Source organism: Zingiber officinale, chromosome 5B (assembly GCF_018446385.1).
Source record: "Zingiber officinale cultivar Zhangliang chromosome 5B, Zo_v1.1, whole genome shotgun sequence".
Lineage (NCBI taxonomy): Eukaryota > Viridiplantae > Streptophyta > Magnoliopsida > Zingiberales > Zingiberaceae > Zingiber > Zingiber officinale.
In genome coordinates, this window is record NC_055995.1 from 131,755,825 (window position 1) to 131,781,886 (window position 26,062).

A 26,062-nucleotide genomic window follows, 5' to 3' on the forward strand; every position below is an offset into this window, starting at 1 on the left:
TTGCGCAAGACAATCTATTTATTATCAAAAAAAGAAAAAGAAAATACAATTAATAATAATAAAATTAAAAGTAACATGTTACAACCCAAATAATGGATTATGTTATATGATATTAGTTAATCATAATTTTTATAAAATCAAATGATACAATCTACGTATAATATATGTGATTAATATAATAGAATAGGAATTGTCGCTGATACTGTGCTAAAATTGAATCTCTAAAAAAATAGATCAAAATCAGAGAATCAACTGACGTAGAGATCAAAGTCAAACGATTAAAATCGTAAAGTCAGACGAACCTGGAATTACTGACTAGGCAGGGTTGGCCGAGCAGGCCTAGCGGGTCTTGCAATGTTGGTCGGATGTGAAGGGGCCGATTGGACCACTCGAACAGATGTCCTTCACAACTCGGAGATGGAATTTGGATTGAAGTACTAACTTACCCGGTTCACCGTCATAGCCGATCAAATCTAAGGTTTGATCAGGCACAAGGCCGATCGGACACAATGCACCTTTTTACAACATGAAGGGCCGAATGAAGAACAAGTCGGTGGTTACGTTCTGGAAAGCTGAGTTGGCAAGCTCCCGGCTGAGTGACCGTCGACCGGTCGGTGTATAGCGAAACTAGATATCTATCATATCGTACTCTTTTGGAAGTTTATACCGGAAAGGACAAAGAATATCCTGTTGACAAATCGTCCTTTAGAAGCTTTCAGCATGTAAAGTCACAGTGATTTACAGGCTCGTTTAAGGAAAAGTGTCAGGGGCATTTTATGGCCAATTTTTTCTTAGAAAAGTTTTGAAAAATGTGCTAATACTTTGACATGTCTGCATAACGCACAGTGAAACTATAAAAGGGATCTCCATCTACATGCAGAGGTACACGATGTTTCTTATTTACACACGCTATTTGTTACAATTCACGATTACTATTTTTTTTCTTAAACTGAGTACTAACTTGAGTGTTGGAGGACTAATGCTAGAGATTCCTTACCTAATCCGATACTAACACTCCATGTTATAAGATAACACATGAAATCTTCATCGAATCAATAATAGAACCACTTGTCTAGCTCTCTGTCTTCATCAATTTCGGACGGGATAAGTCACATTTAATTTTATACATTCACGGTGGTAAAAGATGAATACACTCACCCTAGTATCCCGTTAACACGTCTCAAGTCAACACGGTAATTTTATGCATTCACGTGCTATTTGATAATTGATCACATTTTAATTAATTTTAAAAACATTCCACGGAGGTTGATCTTGTGTTCTAAACCAGTCCACATGAGCACAGTCGGCCATTGAGCCTCCCACGTCTTGGTCGAATCGCGGCCCAAACGAGAGCCTCAAATTTTCACCTAACTCCTCTGCATAAAAAGTTACACTCGCCGTTCCCTCCCATTCCCAAATGCACTCTTCCGTCATCCTCTTTCGTCTCGCACCCGCCGTCCTTCCATTATCACCTCGAGCTCAAACCATAAGGATGCCGCCCACAAGATGCTCTGCTCGATCTCTCTTGTCCAATGTCATACGCCTCCACTCGGAGTTGAAACCAGGTACTTGTTCGTCATCCTGCCACAATATATTTCATTATGATCTCCTATTTTTGTGTTGATTTCCGTTATCGAGCTTTGCATAGTCACAACCTAGCACTCGAACCAGAAAATATCTAGCAACTAGATCGTCTATTTCCATGTGTGTGCTAGAGGACAGGCTTTCGTGCTTATGGGAAAGGAGATGCGCATCCCAGAAATCGATGAACTCTTTGCTAAACCTAATCGGTCCTTTATTGAAACTAGGAAAGATGCAAAAAGTTTTATTTTGTTGTCTGATTCAAACTCTTTTGTCTGTCTGTTGAAACAATTTGGATGCTTTTTTCTCATAAAGTCTATTCTTTTCACTCCACTAATGTTTCGTCTATGAAGGACAACTTTCAGAAGTTAAGACCCCTCTCTTTCTTTTTGCTCTTTTTGGCTTGTGCACATGACAATGTGTCTTAGAAATTCACTATGTTTCATTTGTGTTCAACTAAGATGCTCATTATTTGAGATGATGATAAGCTAAATTTTTCCTTTTCAAGGAAGGAATTGTGATAAAGAAAAACATGCTTATTCTACAAAGAAAAGGGTGAAAAGGAATATAGAAGTTGGTAGGGAGAGGCAGAGAGAAGATGGTGGTTATCAAAATGTAAGATCCTTCTATATATCATTTCTTTGTGTATCTTTGTTAATAAATTCAAGATTTCTCTTATAAAGCTTTTGAATCTCGTATTGAGCTTTATTTCTGCCTTTAAGCAAGGATTTCTGGTATAATACTTACACTAATTCTTTATCTTTCACCTGGAAGTATGCATTGAAGTTAGTCTAGTCCCTTTTGTGTCTCTATTTTATTGGAAATGATAATAAAAGTGGATGAGCTTCAATTTGCAGGTCAGTAGCGTTGCTGACATCGAAGATTTGACATACGATGAGGTCAACCTATCTACTAGCTCTAGTAAGGGCAAATTTTATCTACATACATGATCTAACAGAATGAATGGATTTGAATATTAGAGTTTAAATCATGACGTTCCTCCAACATAAATGAATGTGATCTTATTTTTGAACAAAAAGGGAACTACTCCAAGAATATCTCAATATTTTTGAGAATGAGGGTAACATGCTAGTCTATCTGCAAAATTGGGTATCTCACTAAGCTCTCAACTGGCTTTATTTATAGAAAATAGAGAGATTTATTTATAGAAAGATTTATTTTGATATTTTAGGTATCGCATTTATTACATTCCTAATTTTAAGGAATAGCTGTTGTATAGCTCCTAGGATTATGGAGATATTTTTAGAATGTGCAACCTATATAACCTAAAACATTTTGATACATTTGAGATTTAGAGGGAAAAAATATTTCTTTCTCTTTTGTTGTGTCTCTGCATTCATGGTTTTAGAGCTACAGCCTATTCAAACTTAACTTTAAAATTGCCTTTTTGTAATGGCACAAATTACCATCCTGGAGTGACTATTGACACCTGTTCAACCTTATTATCCTCTAGAGTAAATGTTAATGCAATCATGCCCTTAGTGATTGGGATCAATCATGAGTTTTGATGTTTGGGTAAAGAATTTAAGTTACGTTTGAGTAAAAAGTTTAAGTTATGATAATATTTGTGTCTGATATGTCTATGAAATTATGTAAGATTTGATACACGTGTAGACTAAGCATAGCCAAGGTTGATGTTGATTTGATGGTTTGAGGTCTAATATAGATTGGAGAATGATGGTATTGCAAGATGAGGAGCATTAGAGTGCACTTGAGCTAGAGGAGACAAACTACGACGGTCACACATGAAAGATGACATGTAAAGCGAGTTGAGAGCTTAGTGAGTCGAGCTAAGAGCCAAATGAGCCATTTCTTAATTTGCAGCTTTGGTTGTGTAATTACCTATAGCCATTGCATTGAACAATGTACTAAATTTTTTTTAGTCAATGTTTATGATATACACAGATTTGCTTCTATTAAACATCTTTTGCTAAGCCCTGCAGAAGAACATTCTACCTCTCCATCTGCTTTTCAGAGTAAGAGATCCAATGCGTCTAAAGGTACTTAAGAAATATGGAATCTAGGTGCTTTTTTTTTACCATTTTTATGATGGAAGGCATTTATTTCCTCAACCAATGTTTGGCATAACTTATCAGCAGAACTATGAGATTTGATGTCTTGTATTAAATTCTTTTAGTAGTTGCTCAACTTGGATCTTAAATTGTGCCGTAGTTAATGCACCAGAAAATTGGAAGGAGGTCCTTAACGGAATTAAAACAATGACGCTTGCTGAGGGTGTCACATTCAGAACTATGGGATGTGAAAGCGAAGAGAAACCTCTGCCATCCAAGGTACTATGGTTCGAGACTATAGGCTGAAACTGTTCACTATTTTCCTTTGTATTCATAGGTTTGAAACTTTTTCAGAAGCTTTGATATTTCTCATCCTTTTAATCTCACAAATGTAGAGATAAGAGTGCCAAATATATAACCAAGGGGATAATTGCAGACATGTTTTTCCATAAGGATTTTTTTTTTTTTGAATATCACAATCTTCATTAGCCTTTCTATCATCTAAAATATAAGGGAAGATTGCTCTGGTTACTCATTGGTAGGGTAGGGGTGGTAATAGTTGACACCACCATTTACACAACATGATTTAGCTTGCACTTGAGCAGAAGATGAGAATTACAGAAATAAGGATGTTAAGGTGGATGTGTGGACACGAGGATGGATAGGATAAAAAAATAGAGTATTAGAGAGAAAGTCGGGGTTGCATCTATTGAGGAAAAACTCTGAGAGACACGTTTAACATGGTATGGGACCATCACTTGCCAAGCATTTAGTTCTCCCTAATCTACTCTAACTTCCATCACTGCCAACTCCCTATTTGTCTTTCAGTTGCCAACTACCTATTGCACTTTCAACTTGCCAATACTTATCGAATTTCCCATTTGTTAAATGCCTAGTTGACCTCGACCAATTTGGACTTTGTTCATCGTCAAGTATCTAGTGAGTCTTGACCTACTTGACATATCCAAACAATAAACATATTATTCAAACCCATGGTCTATCAAGGCCAAGCTGAGCCTTGCACCAACACCAAATGCATATATTAATGGAAAATATTCTTCTCTAAACTTATTAATTACCCGAGAAAATTTTCTCAAGTAATTAATAAAATTGTCTATAAGCCCTAATGATTCATTTAGAGGGATGTAATTAATACCCATATCAATAGTTACACCATAAGCATTGGTTGATCCAATAAGATGGTTTCGACTATAATTAAGAAACTTATAGTTGACAATTTCAAGCACAATAAAAAAAAATATAGAATCTGTAAAATTCCATTGTACTGTTAGGTGATCCAATTGTTAGTTAGGTTATGGCGCTTTGTCCCATCAAGCAACATGGACAACTCACTTAAGTAGAAGCTCCATGAGGTTGCAATTATGGGACGAAGGAAAATCCTTAGAATGCTTGTGCGAGACCCTTAGGTATCCTCCACTTGTTTTGTTGTAAAGGAATTTAAGTGACTATGATCACTTGTATATTGTAGTGTAAAGGATCAATTTAAAGGACTAGTATTCAAGCATCTAAAACCACCATCAGGTCCTTTGTGGGTCTTGTTTTTATCACTCCATTATAAAAAGGATAAAAACAATATTCATGGCAGAGAGCTGGTGAATACGTATCATTCATCTCGTCTTTATGCTATGGTTAAATTCAATCAAATAACCATTTAATTTTAAATTTTTATGAGAATATTTTAGAGAAATCTAATGTTGTTATTTCTTCTTATATAACATCTCTAGTTCTCACCCAAAGAAATGGACAGATGAGAAGAGGATAAATCATTTAGCCATGCATATTTTCCTTCTTTGTTTTGATTGGGAACTAGATTGTAATATGGTTTAGGGGTTTCATCTTAATGTGATGCTAGTGGAGCATCACTTGGATTGTAATTCGAGAATAACCAAGGTAACTAACCAAGATTTAAAATTTTGAATTTTGCAGAGTTTCGATCTCTAATTAGAGCAATAAGTTCGGTTATGTCATGTTGGTATAAGCTTAGAAGTTATTAAACATTTTACTCAAAACTTTTACTCCAACAAAACTTGTAAATTATATTTTGGTTAAAACATTGTCTTATATAGGGTATAGTTATTAAAATCAGACTAGTGTAATGAGTCAATTAAAAACCTCAAAGCCAAATTGTTCATTAGCTTAATTATAATTTTTTTTTTAAATCAAAAGAATCAATCAATATATATAAAAACACTTTATTTATTGTGGACCTATAATATTAAAAATATCCTTATTATAACTATAACCTATTTTAAATGTATTTGACATAAATCATTAATGTTATCGACGACAATATTAAATTTCTAATCTCGATCCTATTTTAATTTTTTCATTAATTTTTATAACTATTCGTCTAATTTAACTCATACATCTTAATCCCGACTAACATTGCTAATGATTTCATTGACTCCTCCACTTAACCTCATGCACAATAGAGGAAGAGGCAAATAGCTGAGTAAGAGGAAGAGGAAGAGGAAGAGAAAGAGATGAGCCAGTTTGAGAAGCGTTGTTGATGCTAGATAGACCTTGGCATCTACACCTATTTTGAAGTTAGTGAAAATAAGGTTCCGCAAGTCATTTTCAGACACTGAGGAGATCATGTGGAATGGATCGAGAGCAGTGGTTCTAGTGTCCTTGCTCTTCTGCTACTAACTATGTGACTTCCTCCACGGGAAGTGAGGGAGGGGGGATTGCTTGTATGTTTGTCGTCTCGCGCCTTCTCACTTGATGGTCAGTGCATGAAACGAAGTGATTCGCCCGTGATGACCAACACGACATGAAATTTTAAACCTATAACTAACTCCGCACTTCTTGTGCTACTTGGAAGTGTTTTGAGATGCCTCCTAGGTTTATATATTACAATTTTATTAGTGTTTTATATATGGCCATCATTCTATAAGTATATTGCCTTGAATTTGATAAGAGTAATATGATGATCATGACCTTATGCTGATTGGTTGTCTGAGTAATACAAGCATTCTTCTAGCTAATGAGATTCTTAATGTAATATTATAGAAACTGATTACAATACACTCCCTTTGTTTAAACTCACTCTATCTGAAATTACCTATGTTTAGATATCTGGATGTTTGTCCTTTTGTCATGTTGCCGTCTTTTCTTTTCTTCCAATGCTTGACATCATCACTTATTTCTGTCTTGTACCAGGAAGAAAGATTTGGAATCTTGGTATCTTGCCTTCTGTCGAGCCAAACTAAAGGAGCAATTACCAGTGGCATGTTCAGTAGTACCCTGTTTCTTTGGGCTTATAATTATTGTCAAGTTTGATATTAAATAAAGTTCTAAATATAAGGTTTCTTCACTTGTTTTCAGGTGCAGTTGCGCGTCTGTCAGAGAAGGGTTTACTGGATGCTGCCATTATTCTGAAAACTGAAGAATCAGTAATTGCAAGCTTGATTAAACCAGTATATCCTTTTTCTGTATATAATTCAGTTCTGACCATTTCTTTTATACCTTTTATTATGGAAGTTTCTCCTTAGTGGTATGCTTAATTCAATTGAAGATCACATGATTATTGATCAAATTATTGTATTTTGATTAAATGGGAGGTATTTTTATTCATATTTGAAATCTCATATTGTGCTGAGTGGCATGATCAAAAGGTTCTGATAAATTACCGAGGGCAAAACTTGAGACTACTAAGCACAAGTAATGTTTCTTGCGCTGCTATTGTTGGTGTGTGTATGTGTGTGTGTGTGTGTGTGTATCAAGTGTACAAGTATAGATAAGCTTAAAATAATTTGCAGGTGCAACAATGAAAGCCTAAGTAGCTACTTGGCATGCAGTCCCAACAAGTTGAGGTCAACTAGATGGTAGGCTAGGCAGTATAAAGAAATTCCAACAAGTTGAGGTGAATTGGATGCTAGGCATTGAAGTCCTAGCAAGTTGAGGTCAATCGGATGCTAGGTAGTGCAAGGAAGTCCCAGATGGTTGGCGAGGATCGAATGCTAAGCAAGATGAAGTCCCAAAGGCACGAGTAGTCTCTTGGCATGATGAAGACCAGAAGCATGAAGGCTTCTTGGCAAGATGAAGTCCTAGAGAAATGAAAACCTCCTAGCTAATGTAAAGTACAAAGAGGAGAGCGGGCACACATATATCTTAGGATGAAGGGAATGAACATATTTAGACTTAGAAATAGTCAAGTCAGTTGCAAAATTGACTAATCATAACTCAAACTTGAAATCGAAACCACGAATAGAATGAGGTATTTTGTTCAAAATATTCTAGATTCAAGGTATTCAATAATCATAAGCAATCAATTGATTAAATTCTAAATCCAAAAACATGAACAAATTGAAATATTCTATACAAGGGATTTGGAATTCGGAAATCAAAAGTAGTCAATTGATGCAGGGTAGTTGACTAACCAATAAGCAAAAGGTATTGTTTGATGTAGAATTCAGAAGGGTTGTCTAAGTAGTCGACATAGTAGTTGACTAATGTGCACCAGAACCTAGACAAGAACCATTAATCTGATATCAACCAACAACAAGGGTCGGATAACCATTGGCTTCTGTGTAGAGCAGTTAACTGGCTACACGACTGGTGGTGGCCTAAATTTGAGCAAGGATAAAATTCTAGAAAGCTGTGGGAATCTCTATACATACGAGAATTTAGAGGCACAAGAAACATTTAGAATGCTCACACTTTCACACGCTGACTTGTGGGATTGGACTAGAAAACTCGTAACAGCACGTATGGCTCACGCTTAGAGATTTTGGTAACTGAATTTAGGCGATGACAGATTGGTGATCGATTGTTCCTCCTAGGCCAACGGCGACTAATGCAAGAGAAGAGTTGTCGTCATCGAGCAATAATGGAAGAGAAGAGGAGGCTATGGTTTGAAATGACTGCGAGGATTTGCTTTGATACCATGTTAAGAAATTTTGAAAGAAAAAATGTGTTATTAATTTTTTCACCAATCTCACACGTATATAGAGAGTATTTAGATTTTAGACTTAAATCAAAGCCCTACAATCAACCTATATCATATCCCTACAATCAAGTGAAGTCATATCTAAATCATATACCTATATTTCCTATTCCTATTGATATAATATGTAACAGCCACCTACCATGGAGTGTTAACATGCAGAAGAAATAAACAGGATCCACGAGAGAATACTGTTTGAAATTAGTGGTTTCTTTGAGAGAAATTTCTTAAACTGCTTTGCAAAAGTGACAAATGAAAAGATGCTTATTCTTTTCATCATGTTTAATTCACTCTTTAAGTTAAATTTTTTTCTTTGGGAAGTGTCAAAGTTACTCTTTAATATTTTTAATATAGGTTGCATTTTACTCGAGGAAAGCCCATTATATGAAGGAAGTCGCTGAAATTTGCTCAAGGAAGTATGGAGGTGACATCCCTAGTTCTGTTAATGAACTGCTTGCACTTCCTGGAGTTGGCTCTAAAATAGCCCATCTGGTACAGGTCACACTTACCGTCTTTCTTGAAACTAGGACCAGATTTTTTTCATGCTTATTTGAATATGTAGGTGATGATTGTTGGATGGAATAATGTTCAAGGGATTTGTGTTGATACTCACGTGCATCGTATTTGTAATCGATTAGGATGGGTTTCACGTCCAGGCACTGGACTGGTAAGTTTGTTTCATGACGTGAGAACTAGTCTAACAACTCTCTTTTGCAGAAACAATCTTAAAGTACGTGGTATAAAGTGTTACAATAATTGCATTAATGTTTTTTCTCTACTAGAAAACTTCTACTCCAGAAGAAACAAGAGTGCTTTTGGAAAAATGGCTACCCAAGGATTTGTGGGATCCCATCAACCCCCTTCTGGTAAGGTGGATATTAGTTTTCCTGATGTTGTTATATAGACTTAAGTGCAATTTATGTTGTCATCGCCATCAAGTTGTATTTGCCCATCTATTTGAGGTTGATTAAATGAAACTTATCCTTCCATTAATCTCCATGCCAAATATTATTCATGCTCACAGATTTTGGCAACTTACGTTGTCTTTCAAAGCTTATTGCAACTCAATCCTTTATTTATTTGAGCATGAGACCAAATATTGACAATTTTGAATCTTTTGTGGATTATGCAATATTCCCTTCACTTTCCATTTTCAGAGAACAAATAGTAGACTAGAAATTTTCTTGCTTTGGAAGTTAACTTGACTGATTACTCAGAAGGATGAGTAATAGGTATGTAAATCTAAAACAAGTTTGGAAGAACGCTTGCATCCTAAAAAGCCTGGCAATTTATTTTTCATTTCTACTTTTCCCCCCATGTTTGGTATCTACTAAAAGTCTTTCCTTGTACTCTAGAGAGACAAGAAAGGACTAGGTAAGAAGTTGTCTATATGGGATCAAGAGAGCCATACTTGACCGTATCAAACAAGTTATGCTTCAACATTTGTTTTGTATAAATTAATCATAAACCATGATTGACTAACAAATGGAATGCATTTTATTTTTTGGATCTCTTTAGTTTTTTGAGGCCCAATGGAATAGCTATGTTTTCTTGGAGTAAGTATTTGCTTTTCACTTCCTTTAATTGTTCACTCAGATTGGATTTGGGCGCAGCATTTGTACTGCTCCCAGGCCCCGGTGTGGAATCTGCTCTGTAAACAATCTCTGTCCCTCTGCTTTCAAGGAAGTGACAAAGAGTTCAAAGTCAAAAGCTAAAAGATCCATCTACTGAAGGAATTTGAACATGGCTTTTTTCAGGCTTTAACTGCTTCTGTTAATTCTTATATGTTATAAAAAAAAGTGATTTACATGCTTGTTTCTCTTTTTTGTTGTTTTTCTTTCTTTTGAGTCTAAAAGCATGTCTGTATATTGAAATTTATTATGTTTTATTGAGGAATAATGTTTTGTTGAACTCTGTGTATGTTGGTGTATGTTATGCAAACAATTGTGTTAATTGATAAGGGTAATTACAAGTCTTTTTTGAGATGCCACATACAATTTTCAAATTGCCCAAAATTTTGATCACTTGTCAAAATACCTATTGTCTCCCTTTTTCTCCCGCACACACTTGCCCCTTGCCTCCAAAAAGACTGAGCCAGAGAGCATTTCAGGGATTTCTGGTCAAAAGCTTGATATATTTACAACTCCCCAATTCCCTCCTAAACCTTGAATTCCTACTCCTGAAATCCTTTGCCTACACCCCAAATTCCCTCCTAAAATCCTTGAATTCCTAAAACCCTTTGCCTACACCCCTTACCCTCAAATTCAAGTGGTATAGCCTCCAACAATGGCAACCATTTTAGGCAAACCTCCAACTCCGAGACTCTTCTCTCCTCTTTGCTCCTTTCTCTCTTCTCTCAACCACTTTGTTGTATAAATTTGCTTCCTCACAAGCTTGCCATGAGGTTCTAGTTACTCCTTGACTATTCTATCTATCACGACCATTGTCAATAGTTGTCTCTCAACTCTATTTCATAGGATTTCTAGTCTCATTGTTTTTGTAGAAAATTGTATTAATTTACTTATCACCCTAATGTAGTAATTTTGGTACTAGTGTGAGCATGTGAAATGGTACCTCGAGGCCTAATAAATAGGATGGTGAGTGGAAATTTTCAGACATGTTTAACAAACTTAAAGAAGTTTGTTAAATTATTCATACATAAATTAGTTGATTTTTAAATTTCCCATTGTTGAAGTAAGGGTACCTATAGACTAGTTTAGTTGCAAATTTCTTATTCATATATGTCATTTTAAATAACATGATCAAACCACATTGTTAATAATTATATTATAAAAATTTTGTGGAATTGTGGTGCATTTTGTTAATTTGTAGGAGGAAAGAACACTTAGTAGATTATATGTTAGTGCAATCGTACTTCAAGTGCTCGAGTTTGATCAATAGTTTCGATATGTTTACGAAAGGGTTTAAATTAAACTAGTGTTATGTTTATTGATGCATTTATCAAGTGTAGAATATATTATGTGTTGTTATAAGTGTAGTCAATTGGAAAGTCCAAATAGATCAAGAGATATTTAACAAATAAAGGTTAGTAAGCATTGATAGAAAAAGAAGTTTGACAAGAGTTGGCCGATGAAAAAAATCCAAGTATATACTTCATTAATGGTGAAGTTCAATAGAAGTCGAAAGACGAGAACTCTTGACAGGTTAAGATTGATCAAATACATGACAAATGAAAAATCCTGGAGGCAAGACTTCTAGAAGACGAAAGAAAACTAAGATGTAAGGACTCTTGGTACATGAGATATGAGAGATTATTAGTTTAGTAACTTGTCTATTTTGTAAATCTACCATATGGTGAACAATTTGTTTATGCCCTAGAATATATATATATATTTGTTCACCTGCATTTTGCGAATATGCAGCGCGACTAATTGAGTTAGGGCGTTTGGAAGTGATTCGAGTGCTCGGAGTAGGGCTATAAATGAGCCAAGCTCGAGCTCGACTCGACTCGATTTCTACTGGCTCGAGTCAAGCTCAAGTTCGCTCGAGCTTGTAGAGTTGAGCTCGAGCTCGATATTTATTTATGGGTTCGAGTTCGAACTCGATTTTTTTATTTTTAATAAATAAATAAATATATTATATATTATAAAAATATATATTATTAGTGGCTCATTTGACTTGATGAGCCACTGAGCCAATAATAATTAGGCTCTCGATCAACTTCAAATTTGAATCAAATTTTAATCGAGCCGTTCACGAACAACTCACGAAGAGTTTAACTCATGTACATCCCTATCCCAGAGGAAAAATGATATGCTCAAAGGAAAAAAATTTAAGGAAAAACACAAGGATAGACATATAAAGTGATGAGTTCATAAAAAATGAAATGATGAATCATAACTTTATACATCTATCATTGAACTTTTTCCCACGAACATATCATTGCTTATCCCAGAGTGAGTCAAAATCAGGGCACTAGAATCACTTCTGGATGCTCCAACTGACTAAATAGTGTATCATACTCATAGGAGTGAGATGCGCAGACCGGACCCGACTCCGACAGCCAGACCTGGGCGCCAAAATCCCTTTGTTACAATCCCAAATCAGGAACCTCAGCCCCTCCATCTCCTCCTCCATGGAAGCTCGTGGCCGGAGACGAATCAAAGGCGAGGAAAGTAGCAATGCCAAGAAGCGAAACACAAGGCCGAGGCAAGCAGCGAAGGAGCCATCAACTGAACGCGATCCACAAGGACAAGGGGAGGACCTCTATACCAGTCCCCTCCCTCTCCCAGACATCGAGGACTTCTCTCCAGATGACGCGCGCCGGATCCGTGCTTCTCTCCTAGACTGGTACGACGCCCACCGCCGCGACTTGCCATGGCGGAGGACGAAGACGAGCAGCCGCGGCACCGTCAACAGGAGTGAGACCGAGAGTAAGGTCGAAGCGGAAAGCGCGTACGCTGTGTGGGTATCGGAGGTGATGCTGCAGCAGACCAGGGTATCCACTGTCATCTCCTATTACAACCGCTGGATGGACAAATGGCCCACCATCCACCACCTCGCCGCAGCCTCACAGGAGGTTCTGTTCTGACCTTGCACTGCTAGGGATTTATACTCGTGCCTGATTCTGCTCATGTCTACTCTTTTTTTTTCACAGGAAGTGAATGAAATGTGGGCTGGTTTGGGGTATTATCGAAGGGCTCGCTTTCTTTTGGAGGTCCATTCTATACTCATTCCCCTTTATCTTCTATTAATTTCTTGTTTTTTTTTGAGGCATTGGCAATACTTTATTTCAGAAAAAAAAAAAGCAGATTGTTTCATTTCATCTGCATTTCTAAATTGTTATGATCATACTTAAAGAACTTGAATGCGATTTTCTTGTTGAATAAGGGAGCTAAGTCCATCGTTCAAGGAGGAATGTTTCCTCAGACAGCTGCTGAACTCCTCAAGGTTCAAGGAATTGGAGATTACACTGCCGGAGCCATTGCTTCTATAGCTTTCAATGAGGTGGGAGGTAGACTTTATCTGAGCTTTTGATCTCTTTCTTCTTTCACTGATGAATATAATTGACTGGTGAATATCGTTATGTATACTGTTTATGTAATGATCCAGTTCATTGGTAAATCTTTCCAGGCAGTGCCTGTTGTTGATGGGAATGTTGTTAGGGTGATCAGTAGGCTGAAGGCTATTACTGCCAACCCAAAGAAATCAGCCACAGTGAAAGGAATATGGTATGCATCTGTGTTGCTATGAATCTATTAATGATAAAGATGCAATCTTCCAAGAAATACCATCCATTTAAATTCTTTTTTCTTGAAACCAGCAAAGGTCAGAGCAAAGAAACATGGACAGTTTATTTTGTTTTGACATATTTCCACCCCTCTAGATGTGAATATAGATCACACTGCTATCTTGATATTCTTTATAGCTCTTTTCTAGTTTTCTTGGTCCAGTTTTTAGTATTTTGCCTTTGCAATTGATTAGTTCCATTTCAAACTTAATTTGATATGAATTGCACTACACACCCTTGCGCATGAATTACATTGACTCTTGCCTTTGGATATTAGAATCCTTACTTTTTTGTATTTGCGTAGTCATACAACTTTTAAATTCGCACTTCATTGTAGGAAGCTAGCTTCACTATTGGTTGATCCTTTGAGGCCTGGAGATTTTAATCAAGCTATGATGGAATTAGGGGCAACCTTGTGCAGCACTATGAATCCACAATGTTGTGCATGCCCGATTTCAGATAATTGTGTTGCATTTTCTCTTTCCAAGAGTGAGGAATCAATTGAAGTTACTGACTATCCAACAAAAGTAGCAAAAGCAAAGCAGCGTCATGATTTTGCCGCTGTTTGTTTTGTTCAGTTGACTGAGGAAACAGGTGAAGAATCCTTAAAGAGGTGCAGTAACAAGGATATGCTACTTTTGGTTAAAAGGCCAAATGAAGGATTGCTTGCTGGCCTCTGGGAGTTCCCAAGTGTCTTAATGGATGAAAGAGTAGATATTGACTCAAGAAGAAGAAGTGTAGACAAGTTTTTGAGAAAATTGTTTCATATCAAAATATGGGAGAACTGTGAGGTGGTTTTGAGAGAAGATGTTGGGGAATGCATACATGTTTTTTCTCACATCAGACTCCACATGCACATTGAGCTCTTGATTCTGAAACTGAATGGTAAGGACATGTCGCTTTATAATGAAAATTTTTTTAAGCAATTTTGATGGGATCAAATTCCTAATCATCTGTTCTGTTCTGGAGGTGGTTTAAATCAATTTTATGAAAGCAATCAGTTCTCTAGTTCATGGAAATGTGTAGACGCAAAGTCCATAAGGACCATGGGATTAACATCTGGAGTACGAAAGGTATTGTGAGATTCAAATATTGAATGACATTAAGATATTTCCTTTGTTATCAATTGGTATTAGTCACATAAAACACTAGCTTCCTTTTGACATTTAGTTCATGTCAGTTGGTTTCATATAGATACTTTTTTTTTGTGTGTTTTTATTAATACAGGTTTACAATATGGTTGAAGATTTTAAAAGAAAAAAAATTACAACGTCCATCAGGAGATCCAAGAAAGAAGCACAGAAGTTTAATTTAATGGACTAATTTATATGCTGTCGAACTGATTGAATCTGCTTCTAGCTTGTCATTTGTGCTTTTACAGTGTTTCCTGCATGATGCAGTAAGCAACCTTGTTCCTTCTCAGTAATTATTGAATTTGGAGTCACTATCATTCCATTTCGTCAGTCTTATTTCCATCTCTTAAATCACCTTTCTGGATGTGCTATTCAGGTTTTGGAAAATTTTGGATGATGGCGTGCTTCTGAGTTTCTTCTTCCCTTTAAAGGAGTCAAGGCTGTATTTTTGGCTGACAAAAGTTAAGTTTATGTGGGAGAAGAGGAAGAAGAAGAAATTATATATGTTTGGTTCACTCTTAACTCCAAACTCCGTATGTAGGTAACTATTATGAGCTCAAATAATCCAAAGAAATTTCACAAAAATGATTTCATTTGTTCAATATTTTGTCTTCAAACACTAATCTTTTGTCTTTTCAGACCAAAATACAAAAGGAGAAAGAAAATAGAAGGATAATATCTGAAGTTTTGCAAAAATTTAATCAAATCTTTTTCTGTTTTCAAGGAATTTTTGGCTAAAACTTCAGTTTTGCAAAAAATTCAATAAGTTGAAAATTTCTTTTTTAGGCAAACTCTTCAATAGTACTCCTAAAATCCTTCTTTTTATACTTCTTTGCTTCCTCCACGTCAATAACAGTTTCACATATTGATTAATTCTGAGTTGAGGACCATGCTTTGTTGTCCTCACCAAAAGTGATTTTTTTTTTGTCATTACCTCATGCAATGAAAAATTGGAATTTAAATAATAGTGAGTAAAGTCAATAATAAAATTTTTGAATGGATATAAAAGAAAGGAAAAAGGACACTTATATTAGAGCTAACTTAAGAGAGAAAGATAATAGATGGTATTTAAATAAAATATATTAAATATGAATGTATTAAGATACAATGATAAAAAATAAAGAGTGATGAAAGAATATTTTTTTTATCAACTTCTAGTAAAGGTTTAGATAATCAACTTAGTTTAGGTAATTTAAGTAGATTAGAGAAGTATACAAATTTAAATTTTAAAAGTATAATAAATTTTAAATGGGATGTAAAATGAAAAAGTAGTTGAATCAGATGATATTTAGACAAAGATATAAAAGTGTTTAGATAAGCAAAGTATTAAATGGCTTATAAAATTATTCAATTTGATATTAAAAATTTAAAAAATATAATTAGTGGAGAGTAAGTATTCGAATACCCTATATAAAAATAAATAAGAGTTACAAAATTATGTGAATTATAAGACTATTATGCTTATAAATCATATTATAAAATTTTAAGAACTAGTAATAACAAAAAAAAGACTAAGGAGATATATTGACCAAAAATAAATTTGATTCATGCTTAGAAGATTACAATAGAAGTTATACTCTTCTCGGATAACTAATTGAAAAACAATAGGAACAAAAACAAAACTTACATATGATATTTGTCCACCTAGAAAAAAATTTATGACAAAGTCTCAAGAGAAATTATATGAACAATTCTAGAAAAAAAATATTAATGTAGCGTATATTAAAATAGTTAAGATGCATGAAGATATAATGACAAGAGTGAAGACTCCAAATGAATTAACTGAAATACTTCTCGTAAAGATAGGGTTATATTAAGGATAACTCTTTAAGTTTCTATCTTTTAATACTAATCATGAATGAATTCACTAGACACCTCTAAGACACATTACTATCATGAATATTGTTTATAAATGATATTGCTTTGGTAGTGAACACGTGAAGAAAATAATGTTAAACTCAAATCTTGGTGGTAAACATTTGAAGTTAAAGATTTTAAGCTTAGTATAGTAAAAATAAAATATATGAAATTTAAGTTTAGTAAAATTAGACATAATAAGATAATTATTTAGATAGAAAATGACTAATTATCTATAACTCAGAGTTTTCAATATTTAAGATTATTTTTATAATAAGATGAAGAAGTTGATTGAGATATCTAATATAACATGATGATTAAAATGAAGGGGAATGTTGTGTTCTTTGCGATCATAAAGTATATTTAAAAATTAAAAAAAATCTATAAAATGGTACGTAGACCTGCTATACTATATGTTATTGAATGCTAGGTTATGACTAAGCACACAAGAAAAAGATGAGAGTTGTAAAGATGAGGATGTTAAAGTGGATGTGTGAACACACGAGGATAAATATAATAAGAAATGAAAAAATTAGAGGAAAAGTCGAGGTTGCACAAGTAGCCTCTAGCCCCATCAGTCAAGACTCAACCAGTGACTTGGCTATTTTGGTTTTGTTTATAGTGGCTCCCAGTTCCACCTTCAGGGTCTTAGACTTGGTCTTGCTAGCCTCCAACTCGGCCTTGGTTGCTTCGGCCTCAGCCATGCCACATCCAGCTCAGCCTTTTGTGCTTCTTAAGTAGATCTTTTCAATTTCCTTTTGTTGCTTCTTCCTTCTCAACTTCAATTTTTTAACCTAGGCTTCTGAGGACTCTATCTCCCTCTTGACCTTGTCCAAGTTGTGCCTCGCCAGACGCTTCTCCGCTGTCTGATTAGCTAATGCCCTCCTTAGTCGGTCAATCTCTACTTGAGTTAAGTAAGGGACCTAGTCGGAGGAAGTCAGTTGAGCCTCCAACTCAGTTAGTTGGGCCCGCATGGCCTGATGATTTTGCTAGAACTTGGGGAATTGTTGGCCGAATGATACCAACTTAGCCTAATGTCTGTTCCATCTAGCAAGATCACGTTAGTCAAGGCCCTAAAGGATAGGTTATCAGCTGCCTCTTTGGCCTCATACCATGTCACCGCCATAGGGTCGAAGAAAGTGAGCTCAAGCTTATACTCTCCAGGAACCTCATGTTCCTAGAGTGCCTATGAGAGAATCGGGGCAAGATCTCTGCCACATTAAGGGAGGGGATTCTACAGGAATATCATCCTGACGAATCAAGAAACCGAATCTCGAATGTGGATGTGAAGAACAAGGCCTGACATGGAAGCCCCCCAACCTGGCAAGGGAAGTTGGGGTTTGGACCAATAGTGGCGAGGTCGAGCCGCTCGGACGTGGATAGGATGAAAATTCTCCTTCATGGTCAGTGCGTAAAGTCTTAACTTTACATTCCGTTTGATTCTCAACTTCATTCATATAACGAATGAAGCAATCCAATGTTTCAAATTTGTAAGAAATTAAATACACATAACCGAACTGAGAGAAATCATCAATAAATGTAATGAAATAGGAAACTTCATGTCTAGCCTTCACATTCATTGGACCACAAATATTCGAATGAATTAACTGTAATGTTGATTCAGATCTAATAGCCTTACCAAATGGTTTCCTAGTTGCTTTTCCAACAAGACAATGCTCACATATGGATAATTGAATCTTAGCTCAAGTGCCCATTAGACTCGCTCTAGCCAACCGATTCATACGTTCTTGTCTTATGTGTCCTAATCTAGCATGCCAAATCTTATCAGTTATATCTGCATCACTAGTTAGAGCAATATTTGAAAAATAACTATCAATAACATAATTGACATCTGGTTCTACATCAAGAACCATAAAATCATTTGTTAAAAAATCATGTTCAATTGACACTGAGTCAATCTTAAGTTCAACACACCGATTGTAAAAATTAATACAATACCCTAAATCAAGAAGACACGTAATTGAAACAAGATTCCGTCAAATTTCAAGAGCATACAGGACATCATGTAGAAACAAAACACTACCACCACGGAGGTTGAGTTTGCAAGTGTTGACTCCTTTGACTTTAACACTTGCATTGTTTCCTACATAGATCCACTTGTTGCCAGCTGGTACCCGACGATACTCAACAAATGTAACTTGTTCCCGATCTACATGGTTGGTTGCTCCCGAATCTATAATCCACAAAGGATAAGAATCAGCTAACAACACTGAACTAGTAACAAAATGCTCAGGAAAAGAAAACACACTTGGATTTACCTTTTTCGGCTCAGTGCACTCCCAAGCAAAGTGACCATTCTTGCCATAGTTAAAACAAGTCAACTTGTTTTTAGGTTTCTTTCCAATCTTCTTGATTGAGCCTTGTCCCACAGCAGCAACTTCTCTCTTCTTTCCCTTCCCTTTCTTGAACCATTTCTTTTTCATGAATCCAGATGATCTAGCAGAACCTACAGCCACATAGGTTTGTCCAGAAATCCTTGCGGATTCAACTCTCTCCGCCTCCAATTCTACATGGCGTAAGACGTCATTGAAAGTCTCTTGATACTCTCATTGTGAGTTAAGGTCTGCTTCATGGTCTCCCAAGAATATGAAAGTAAACGAATAACTGCTTGAACCTATTGTTCATCGGTCAACTCAGGACCAGCAGTTTTAAGCTCCCGAATCATGTTCGACATCTCTCTGAGGTGTTGAACCATTGATACATTCGATTGTCAACTGTCGAAGCTTGCTCAGACTTACTCTACTGTATTTTTCTTTAAGGGCTACCCAAACTTTATGAGCTGAAATATACGACTCATACTCACAAGTTAGATCGTCTACCATTGAACTAATCAATATGCCCTTTACAGTGGAGTCCTTTTTCTTCTATGCCTTATAGGGCATCAAGATCTCGTTTGTGTTGTGCAGTGGGACCATCTACAAGTTCTACCATAACCTGATTTATAGTCTCCAAAACTTCTTGTTCCTCAAATACATATTGTATCCTGAGGTGTCAGATCTTATAGTTATCCCCATTAAGTTTTTCACCCTTGTTGAGTTCAGCTATAATGTTTTTGGTTGCCATAATCTATCATAAATAAATACATTATTTAGTATTAGGTTAATTCATATGCATACAATTTATGATTGACTCAATATTAATTTGAGTTGGTTTACAAAATCAAGTGACAACAATGTCGTTACTCATCATTCATATGACCAATTAAATCAATATTGATCAATTCTATTGCCACACGTCCTAACAAATGAATTAATCATTTATAGTATCATAATTTCTTTAATTAAATGAACTGATCATTTAATAAAAATGAACTAATCATGTCGAGTAAACAACATAGATAAATGAACATATCATTAACATAAAATTATGCTACATATTGTTAACATATAACTAACTGACATAAACAAAATGGACTAATATTGTTCACACATATTGAAAATAACAATAATAGAACTTTAGTAAACTAGATAGACTACTACTTCTCCCACTGTGACAGACACTAGTGCAGTGGCCAATATTATCTCTTTCAGCCTAGACTCATTTGGGGTAATCTCAGGCAGGACAACTTTAGGATTCTCTATTGGATCTTCTTCTGGATCCTCCTTGATTATTTTTGGGTCCTTTTCGAATTCTTCAGGATTCTCTTCAGTCATATGGTGTGTAGGATCGAAAAGAATTTAGATATCTCCACAATGGTATGATATTATCCATTTTGGGCCTAAACACTCATGGTTTTGCTCTTGGGCTCTACCCAAAAGGCCTCCTTGGACTGGATTACCTTTTTGACATACTTCTTGTTGAAGCTCCTCTTCTTTCTGTAGAGTTTCCTCACCAGGTTGACGAGTTCGGCCGTAAGCTCGTCGTCGTCGTCTGAATCTGGTTCTTCTTCTGATTCTGGTTCGGTTCTGCGCTTTGTTTTAGCTTCCCGAGTTCTGCTTGTACCTGCAACCAAAGTTATACCCTTCTCGGCTAGGCGTGTATTAATCTGCTCATGCAATTCAAATTAAGAGAAAAGTTCATCTAACTTTATTGACGAGAGATCTTTGGATACCTTGTAAGTATCTACCATGGATGCCCACAAGGTATTCCTAGGAAAGGCGTTGAGTGCATACCTTATAATGCCCCTGTTCTCCACCCTTTGGCCGATTGCGTGGAGTTCGTTCAATAGGTCTTGTATGCAGGCGTGCAGTTGGCTTGCCGTTTCATTTTCAAGCAATTTAATGTTATATAGTTTATTTAAAATAAGGTCTCTCTTGCTTACCTTTGTGTCTGATGTACCCTCGTGTAGTTCGATCAGCTTTTGCCATAGCTCCTTTGCACTTGAGAAAGGTCCTACTCTGTTGAGTTCCTCCTTTGTCAGGTCACATTGGAGAGTGCAGGTTGCTTTGGCATTTGCTTCTACCTTTTTGATTAGGGCTGCATCCCAGTTCTCGCAAGGTATCGGTTTGCCGACGCCGTCAGTTGGAAGTTCGAGTCCGATTTTGACGATTATCCACATCTCGAACTAGGTCTACAAGTACGACTCCATTCGGCCCTTCCAGTAGCCGAAGTCTTCTCTGGCGAAGAGCGATGGGCGGACAGTGCTGTAGCCTTCTTGTTGGACCATTGAAAACTTGCACGCACAAAAACAGGAGAAATCTGTTCCAAGACTTGATCTTGGATTAGTAGTGCACACTCAAAGCCTACGACGTCGACCATTGGGGCAGATCGCGACATGGACGCGATCTTGCCATGTGTTGGCAGCAGGCAACATACTCCAACGGAAACTGACAACGATTTTAAATAGGAGATTTGTCATGCATTTCATAATTCGTCTCAAGCATTTAGAAATAACATTGCTCCGATACCATTGATGATTTTCTAAATGCATGAATTAAAACGAATTAAAGACTTACAGCAATCTCCCGTAGATCTGCAATCAGCGATTACTGAATGTAATTTTTGGACTTGCTGTAGGAAGAGCGATCACAAAGTCAGAAAGCTCTCCACAATTCCACGAATCAAATCCCACGGCCTCGGATGTTTTCCTTCCTCTCTCTTTTTCCATGGTGGCAAAAGGTGAATACGCTCGCCTCTAGCGCCCCTGACAATCCGTCTGAGGGCCAACACGGAGGAGGTAAATCACGGGCGGCTACTAATCTTTGGAATAGTGACTAACACATACGGGAGACATTTACCTCGACCTCTCTCTTTCTCCACAACCTTTATCTTCGTTGTCGTTCTTTGTTGAATGATCCTTAGACACATCTTTTATAAAGGAAAATAGCCCAGGAATATAATGGGTATTTTTCATTAAAAGCAATGAACAATATGGACATATTCCCATGTTCCCATTTCCTACCGAAAGAGCTAAGGGCTTTATGAATGACTCGTTGAAGAGTCATAGAGTGCAGAGTAGGAAAGAGATTATTGAAACACATTACATCAAAGGTGTTAACATTTAATTTCTTGTCTCTTTTTCCCATTGCATTTTGTGTTTAATTGGACTTGCTAAGTCATTAGCAAATGCATATGTACACTATTTATCCCCTCTAGGAATTTGACCATCTACCTAATTGATAACTTTGTGCATATTAACCCATATGGATTTTTTGTTTATCTACCTAAAGTGATCAAACTTATTGAACCTTATTGGGTTCAGGTGAATTTTCAAAAAGAAAATTGATATAGATGACAATATATATATGTTTATTGTCAAACTTAAGGCAAAGGGATATTGTGAAATATAAGGTGTTGATTATGATTAGGCCTTTTCATTAGTGTCCATCTACTTATATACTTGCATATCATGATTATAACATATAGATGGAGGTAAAAGCTATTTTCCTTAACACAAGTAAGCTCCTTAACATAATTAGGCAAATCGCGTGTATATCACACAACTTCCTAACCATACTCCCAATATCTTCTCCTCGAGATGCTCTCCATTGTGAAAATTTCTTCAAGTGTATTATTATGAATTTGTAGTTAAAATGACTAGTTTATTGCTTATATTTAACAAAATATTAAAAGAAAAATATAATTGTTTTCCTTTTGAATGTATTATTTATAATAAGATAGTTATTTGTAATGTAAGATATATGCGTTATTAACCTTAAAAGATAATAAACATTTTTATAAAAATTGTATTTGTCATTATTAGAAGAAAATTCATAATTCTAAATTTTTTTGGCATGGATTATTTTTGTATTAATATATAGTGTATTATTTTTTTTTAGCGGACAAGTACAATACTAAGTTAAAATACAATGAGATAATGAAACTGTCCGTACGATAAGACTTGAGAGAGGACCCAAAATATGGTATTATTTATGATTTATTCATACAATGTCTTTCTTTTAAAATGTATTAAAATAATATTTTATCCATAATTTCATTCCTGAAATATCAATAAAACAATATCATCTTAAAACTATTTTATATAAAACTTTAGAGATATTTTATATAAAATAAATCATCAATTTTGATCAAAACTGCTTTAACACAATTTTACTAGTAAAGTTGTTGCTTTATATAAAATAACTTTTTTGTACGTACAAAGTAACTCTAAGGTATTCCTGTTAAAACAACTTTAAAGTGAAGTTCAAATGAGTATTTTAGATATTAAATTATGAATGAAATGTTATTTTAATAAATTTTAAAAGAGGGGCTTTGTTTTTCCTCTTTTGAAGATATTAATAAAAAAGATTTTTTTTTAAAAAAAATATTTTCTGCTTGTATTTTTCATCCTGAGAAAATTAACAAATTTTTTTTATAATTAGACATTTTAGAGACAAAATGCATACTTCCCCTCTCTTTTCTACATTCTTAATATGTTTTTGTGATTATATATATTTGTTTGTACTTTAAAATTTGATAAGTGATAGTTTTATATGAAATTATCTATTTATTATAATTTTATCATTTTGTAGGCTTGTGCTGAGAGATTGAAATTGTGGAAAGGATCTTAAAGCAAATTAACAATGAGAAAGAATTTAAGAGAGTCCAGGTGTTGAATTATTTCTATCTTTTATTCACCTGAAAATGATGAACTTAGCTCTACACAAAATTTAGACATAGAATAAATCCGAAAGGTACAGATAAACCAGGAGGATGGCCATCATAATAAAGAACTTAAAGTAGATTGTAATAATTAATAGCAGAGGAGATGTTCTTGGGAGGGAGACGTACGTAGATCTTTGAATAGATTCCTACTACTTTATTATTTATGAAAGGACATAACTTTTTATAGTATTCTTTCTATTATATCATCCTGACAATTTTTACTATTTTTTTTAAAATTTTTTTATGTCATTTCTCTCTTTTCTTTTCTCCTATGCAACAATTATTATCTCTCCTCTCCTTTTTTTTCTTTCCTCTCTTTTGCATGCATGTCAATCCTTCTAAAAATATTTTAACACCTTTGACAAGTTAAAATAAACAATGGATAACATATTTAAACTCCTTGTAATCCCAGAAATCTACAAGAACTAAAATGTATGTAATCGGAGGACTCTAAGTTCATAAGTGAATTTTGACTAAAACTCACTAATAGACCTAGAGAGCTCCGATTGTACCCATTTCAGTTTCTGTAGATTTTTGAGATTACAAGAAGTTCAAATATACTATCCATTATTTATTTTGACTTCTCGGGTGCTAGAATGTAATAAGGAAGAATCACCCACACTCCATGTTGGGTTTGATATGGAAACATTTTAGTTCTACATAGAGATGTTTGATGATTATTCCTTATTGCATTTTAACACTCCCGAGAATCTAAAATAAATAATGGATAATATATTTGAACTCTTTCCAATTCCAGAAATACACAGGAATTGAAATTGGTATAACTGGATTTCTCTAGGTCTATTAGTGAGTTTTGACTAAAATCTACTGATAAACCTAGTGAGTTTCGATTGCATCATTTAAGTTCCTGTGGATTTTTGAGGTCACAAGGAGTGTAAATATGCTATCCATCGTTTATTTTGACTTCTCGAGGTGTTAAAATATTTTTAGAAGAATCGACATGTTAAAAATAAGAGAGAAAAAAGCAGAGAGGAAAAAGAATAATTGTTGCATGTATAAGAGGAAAGAGAATAAGAGAGAAAAAAGTAGAGAGGAAAAAGAATAATTGTTGCATGTATAAGAGGAAAGAGAATTGGCAGAAAAATGATAGAGAAAATAAAAATAAAAATAATAAAAATGGTTAAAAGAGTAAAATAGAAAGAACACTATAAAAAAAAAAACGTCCTTTGATAAATAATCAAAATAATAAAGTATCGTATGTTTTTTTTTTTTTTTTTTTGATAAATTTAAAAATCTACGTACTCTTTTGATTAAATTATCGAAAAAAATATATTTTTTACTGAAGGAAAAATTTTGAATATACATTTTATGTTTTCAGTAATCTGAATATTTTGGATCTGTCAATTTTCCCCCAAATCCACTGAGAACCAACCCGATCCAATTTCATCGAAGTTCCATTTCCCGAATTAAAGGCATAGGCACTGCTTCGGCGACAACAAATGGTTAGATTAAAGGATCGTATAGCCCGACCTCATTCCTATAAAGCTGGTGTGGGAGGTGCAGCACCCCAACCTTGATCCTGAACTCCCCCACAGCCTTTCTCCCGATCGACGTTTGAACGCCGACAATGGATAACTCCGGTACGGTCGACACTTCTAAATCCCCTTTCGGGGGTTCCATTCTAATTTCCTCTCGCTCTCTCGATGCATGCTGCTTTCCGATCTATATCTATGATTCCTTTATTGTCTTTTCATGGTTCCTTGATCGCCCTACGCGACATTAAGGGCTGCTTTGGCACCCAAATGATCATTTTCAATCTGGAACATTAGGGTGTGAACCTAAGTTGCATGTCTCGTGTATTTCTGTTGGTGTTATATTGTTTAATTCACTCTATATATTGCTTCCTTTAAACTAATTCCTCTTTGTTTATATATATTTTTTAAAATTTCTTGGTTGTAATAGTCGGGTTCACTGTAAGTATTGCTGAGTCGTTACAGATTGGAAACAGACGATGATTAAGTTGAGGGATTTTGATAGTTGTGTTTCTGTTTACGACATTCTAGGGTTCATGATTTTTTTTTTTAAAAAATTCACTCAAGTTCCAGCATGATATTTGCAATTTGAACTTACCATATTAGCTATTTCTTTAGTAACTTATGAATCTCTCATCCTTCTTTGATGTCCCAAATTGCCTTTGCTTTATCTAGATTTA

General features: G+C 35.2%; 3 protein-coding genes across 19 annotated transcripts in view; all 3 read left to right on the forward strand.

The window, feature by feature from the left end:
* Positions 1 to 1,382: 1,382 nt before the first annotated feature.
* On the forward strand, positions 1,383 to 10,494 carry LOC121986060 (endonuclease III homolog 1, chloroplastic-like). Of its 7 annotated transcripts, none has more exons than XM_042539840.1 (11): positions 1,383 to 1,565; positions 2,090 to 2,196; positions 2,439 to 2,502; positions 3,486 to 3,602; positions 3,775 to 3,893; positions 6,798 to 6,873; positions 6,963 to 7,054; positions 8,938 to 9,075; positions 9,146 to 9,250; positions 9,366 to 9,449; positions 10,197 to 10,494. In XM_042539840.1, the coding sequence occupies exons 1-11, from the start codon at positions 1,418 to 1,420 to the stop codon at positions 10,296 to 10,298; spliced, it is 1,152 nt and encodes a 383-aa protein (XP_042395774.1). In that variant the 5' UTR covers positions 1,383 to 1,417; the 3' UTR covers positions 10,299 to 10,494. The 7 variants fall into 7 exon arrangements, with proteins under 7 accessions (XP_042395774.1, XP_042395771.1, XP_042395773.1 ...); XM_042539837.1 differs by having other exon boundaries at positions 1,384 to 1,565; positions 10,180 to 10,494; XM_042539839.1 differs by having other exon boundaries at positions 1,385 to 1,565; positions 6,798 to 6,864; positions 10,180 to 10,494.
* A 1,969-nt stretch (positions 10,495 to 12,463) lies between these two features.
* Positions 12,464 to 15,552, forward strand: LOC121986061 (adenine DNA glycosylase-like). The gene is made up of 8 exons (XM_042539845.1): positions 12,464 to 13,123; positions 13,202 to 13,261; positions 13,435 to 13,551; positions 13,678 to 13,775; positions 14,172 to 14,719; positions 14,804 to 14,907; positions 15,062 to 15,233; positions 15,344 to 15,552. Exons 1-7 carry the CDS (start codon positions 12,680 to 12,682, stop codon positions 15,155 to 15,157), a joined length of 1,467 nt encoding a protein of 488 aa, XP_042395779.1. The 5' UTR covers positions 12,464 to 12,679; the 3' UTR covers positions 15,158 to 15,233; positions 15,344 to 15,552.
* Positions 15,553 to 25,295: 9,743 nt separating this feature from the next.
* Positions 25,296 to 26,062, forward strand: part of LOC121986062 — a 45,602-nt gene continuing 44,835 nt past the window's right edge. For 3 of the 11 annotated variants that reach the window (XM_042539851.1, XM_042539858.1, XM_042539852.1), the window contains exon 1: positions 25,298 to 25,490. Coding sequence is in view for 1 of the 11 variants with exons in the window: in XM_042539852.1 (XP_042395786.1) it covers positions 25,478 to 25,490 (13 nt within the window). In the remaining 10 variants the exon portion in view is untranslated. Of the gene's footprint in view, positions 25,491 to 26,062 lie in introns of all 11 variants that reach the window. The other 8 variants (XR_006113331.1, XM_042539848.1, XM_042539849.1 and 5 more) reach the window with 5 other exon arrangements.

What these genes read in the sequence shown, in the direction of transcription:
- LOC121986060 (XM_042539837.1), top strand. Translation starts at nt 1,418, where the DNA reads ATGCACTCTTCCGTCATCCTCTTTCGTCTCGCACCCGCCGTCCTTCCA. An exon ending in AGAAACCTCTGCCATCCAAG is followed by an intron (nt 3,894 to 6,797) that starts GTACTATGGTTC and finishes GTCTTGTACCAG; the next exon opens with GAAGAAAGATTTGGAATCTT. An exon ending in CACGTCCAGGCACTGGACTG is followed by an intron (nt 9,251 to 9,365) that starts GTAAGTTTGTTT and finishes TTTCTCTACTAG; the next exon opens with AAAACTTCTACTCCAGAAGA.
- LOC121986061 (XM_042539845.1), top strand. Translation starts at nt 12,680, where the DNA reads ATGGAAGCTCGTGGCCGGAGACGAATCAAAGGCGAGGAAAGTAGCAAT. An exon ending in GCCACAGTGAAAGGAATATG is followed by an intron (nt 13,776 to 14,171) that starts GTATGCATCTGT and finishes ACTTCATTGTAG; the next exon opens with GAAGCTAGCTTCACTATTGG. An exon ending in CTTGATTCTGAAACTGAATG is followed by an intron (nt 14,720 to 14,803) that starts GTAAGGACATGT and finishes TCTGTTCTGGAG; the next exon opens with GTGGTTTAAATCAATTTTAT.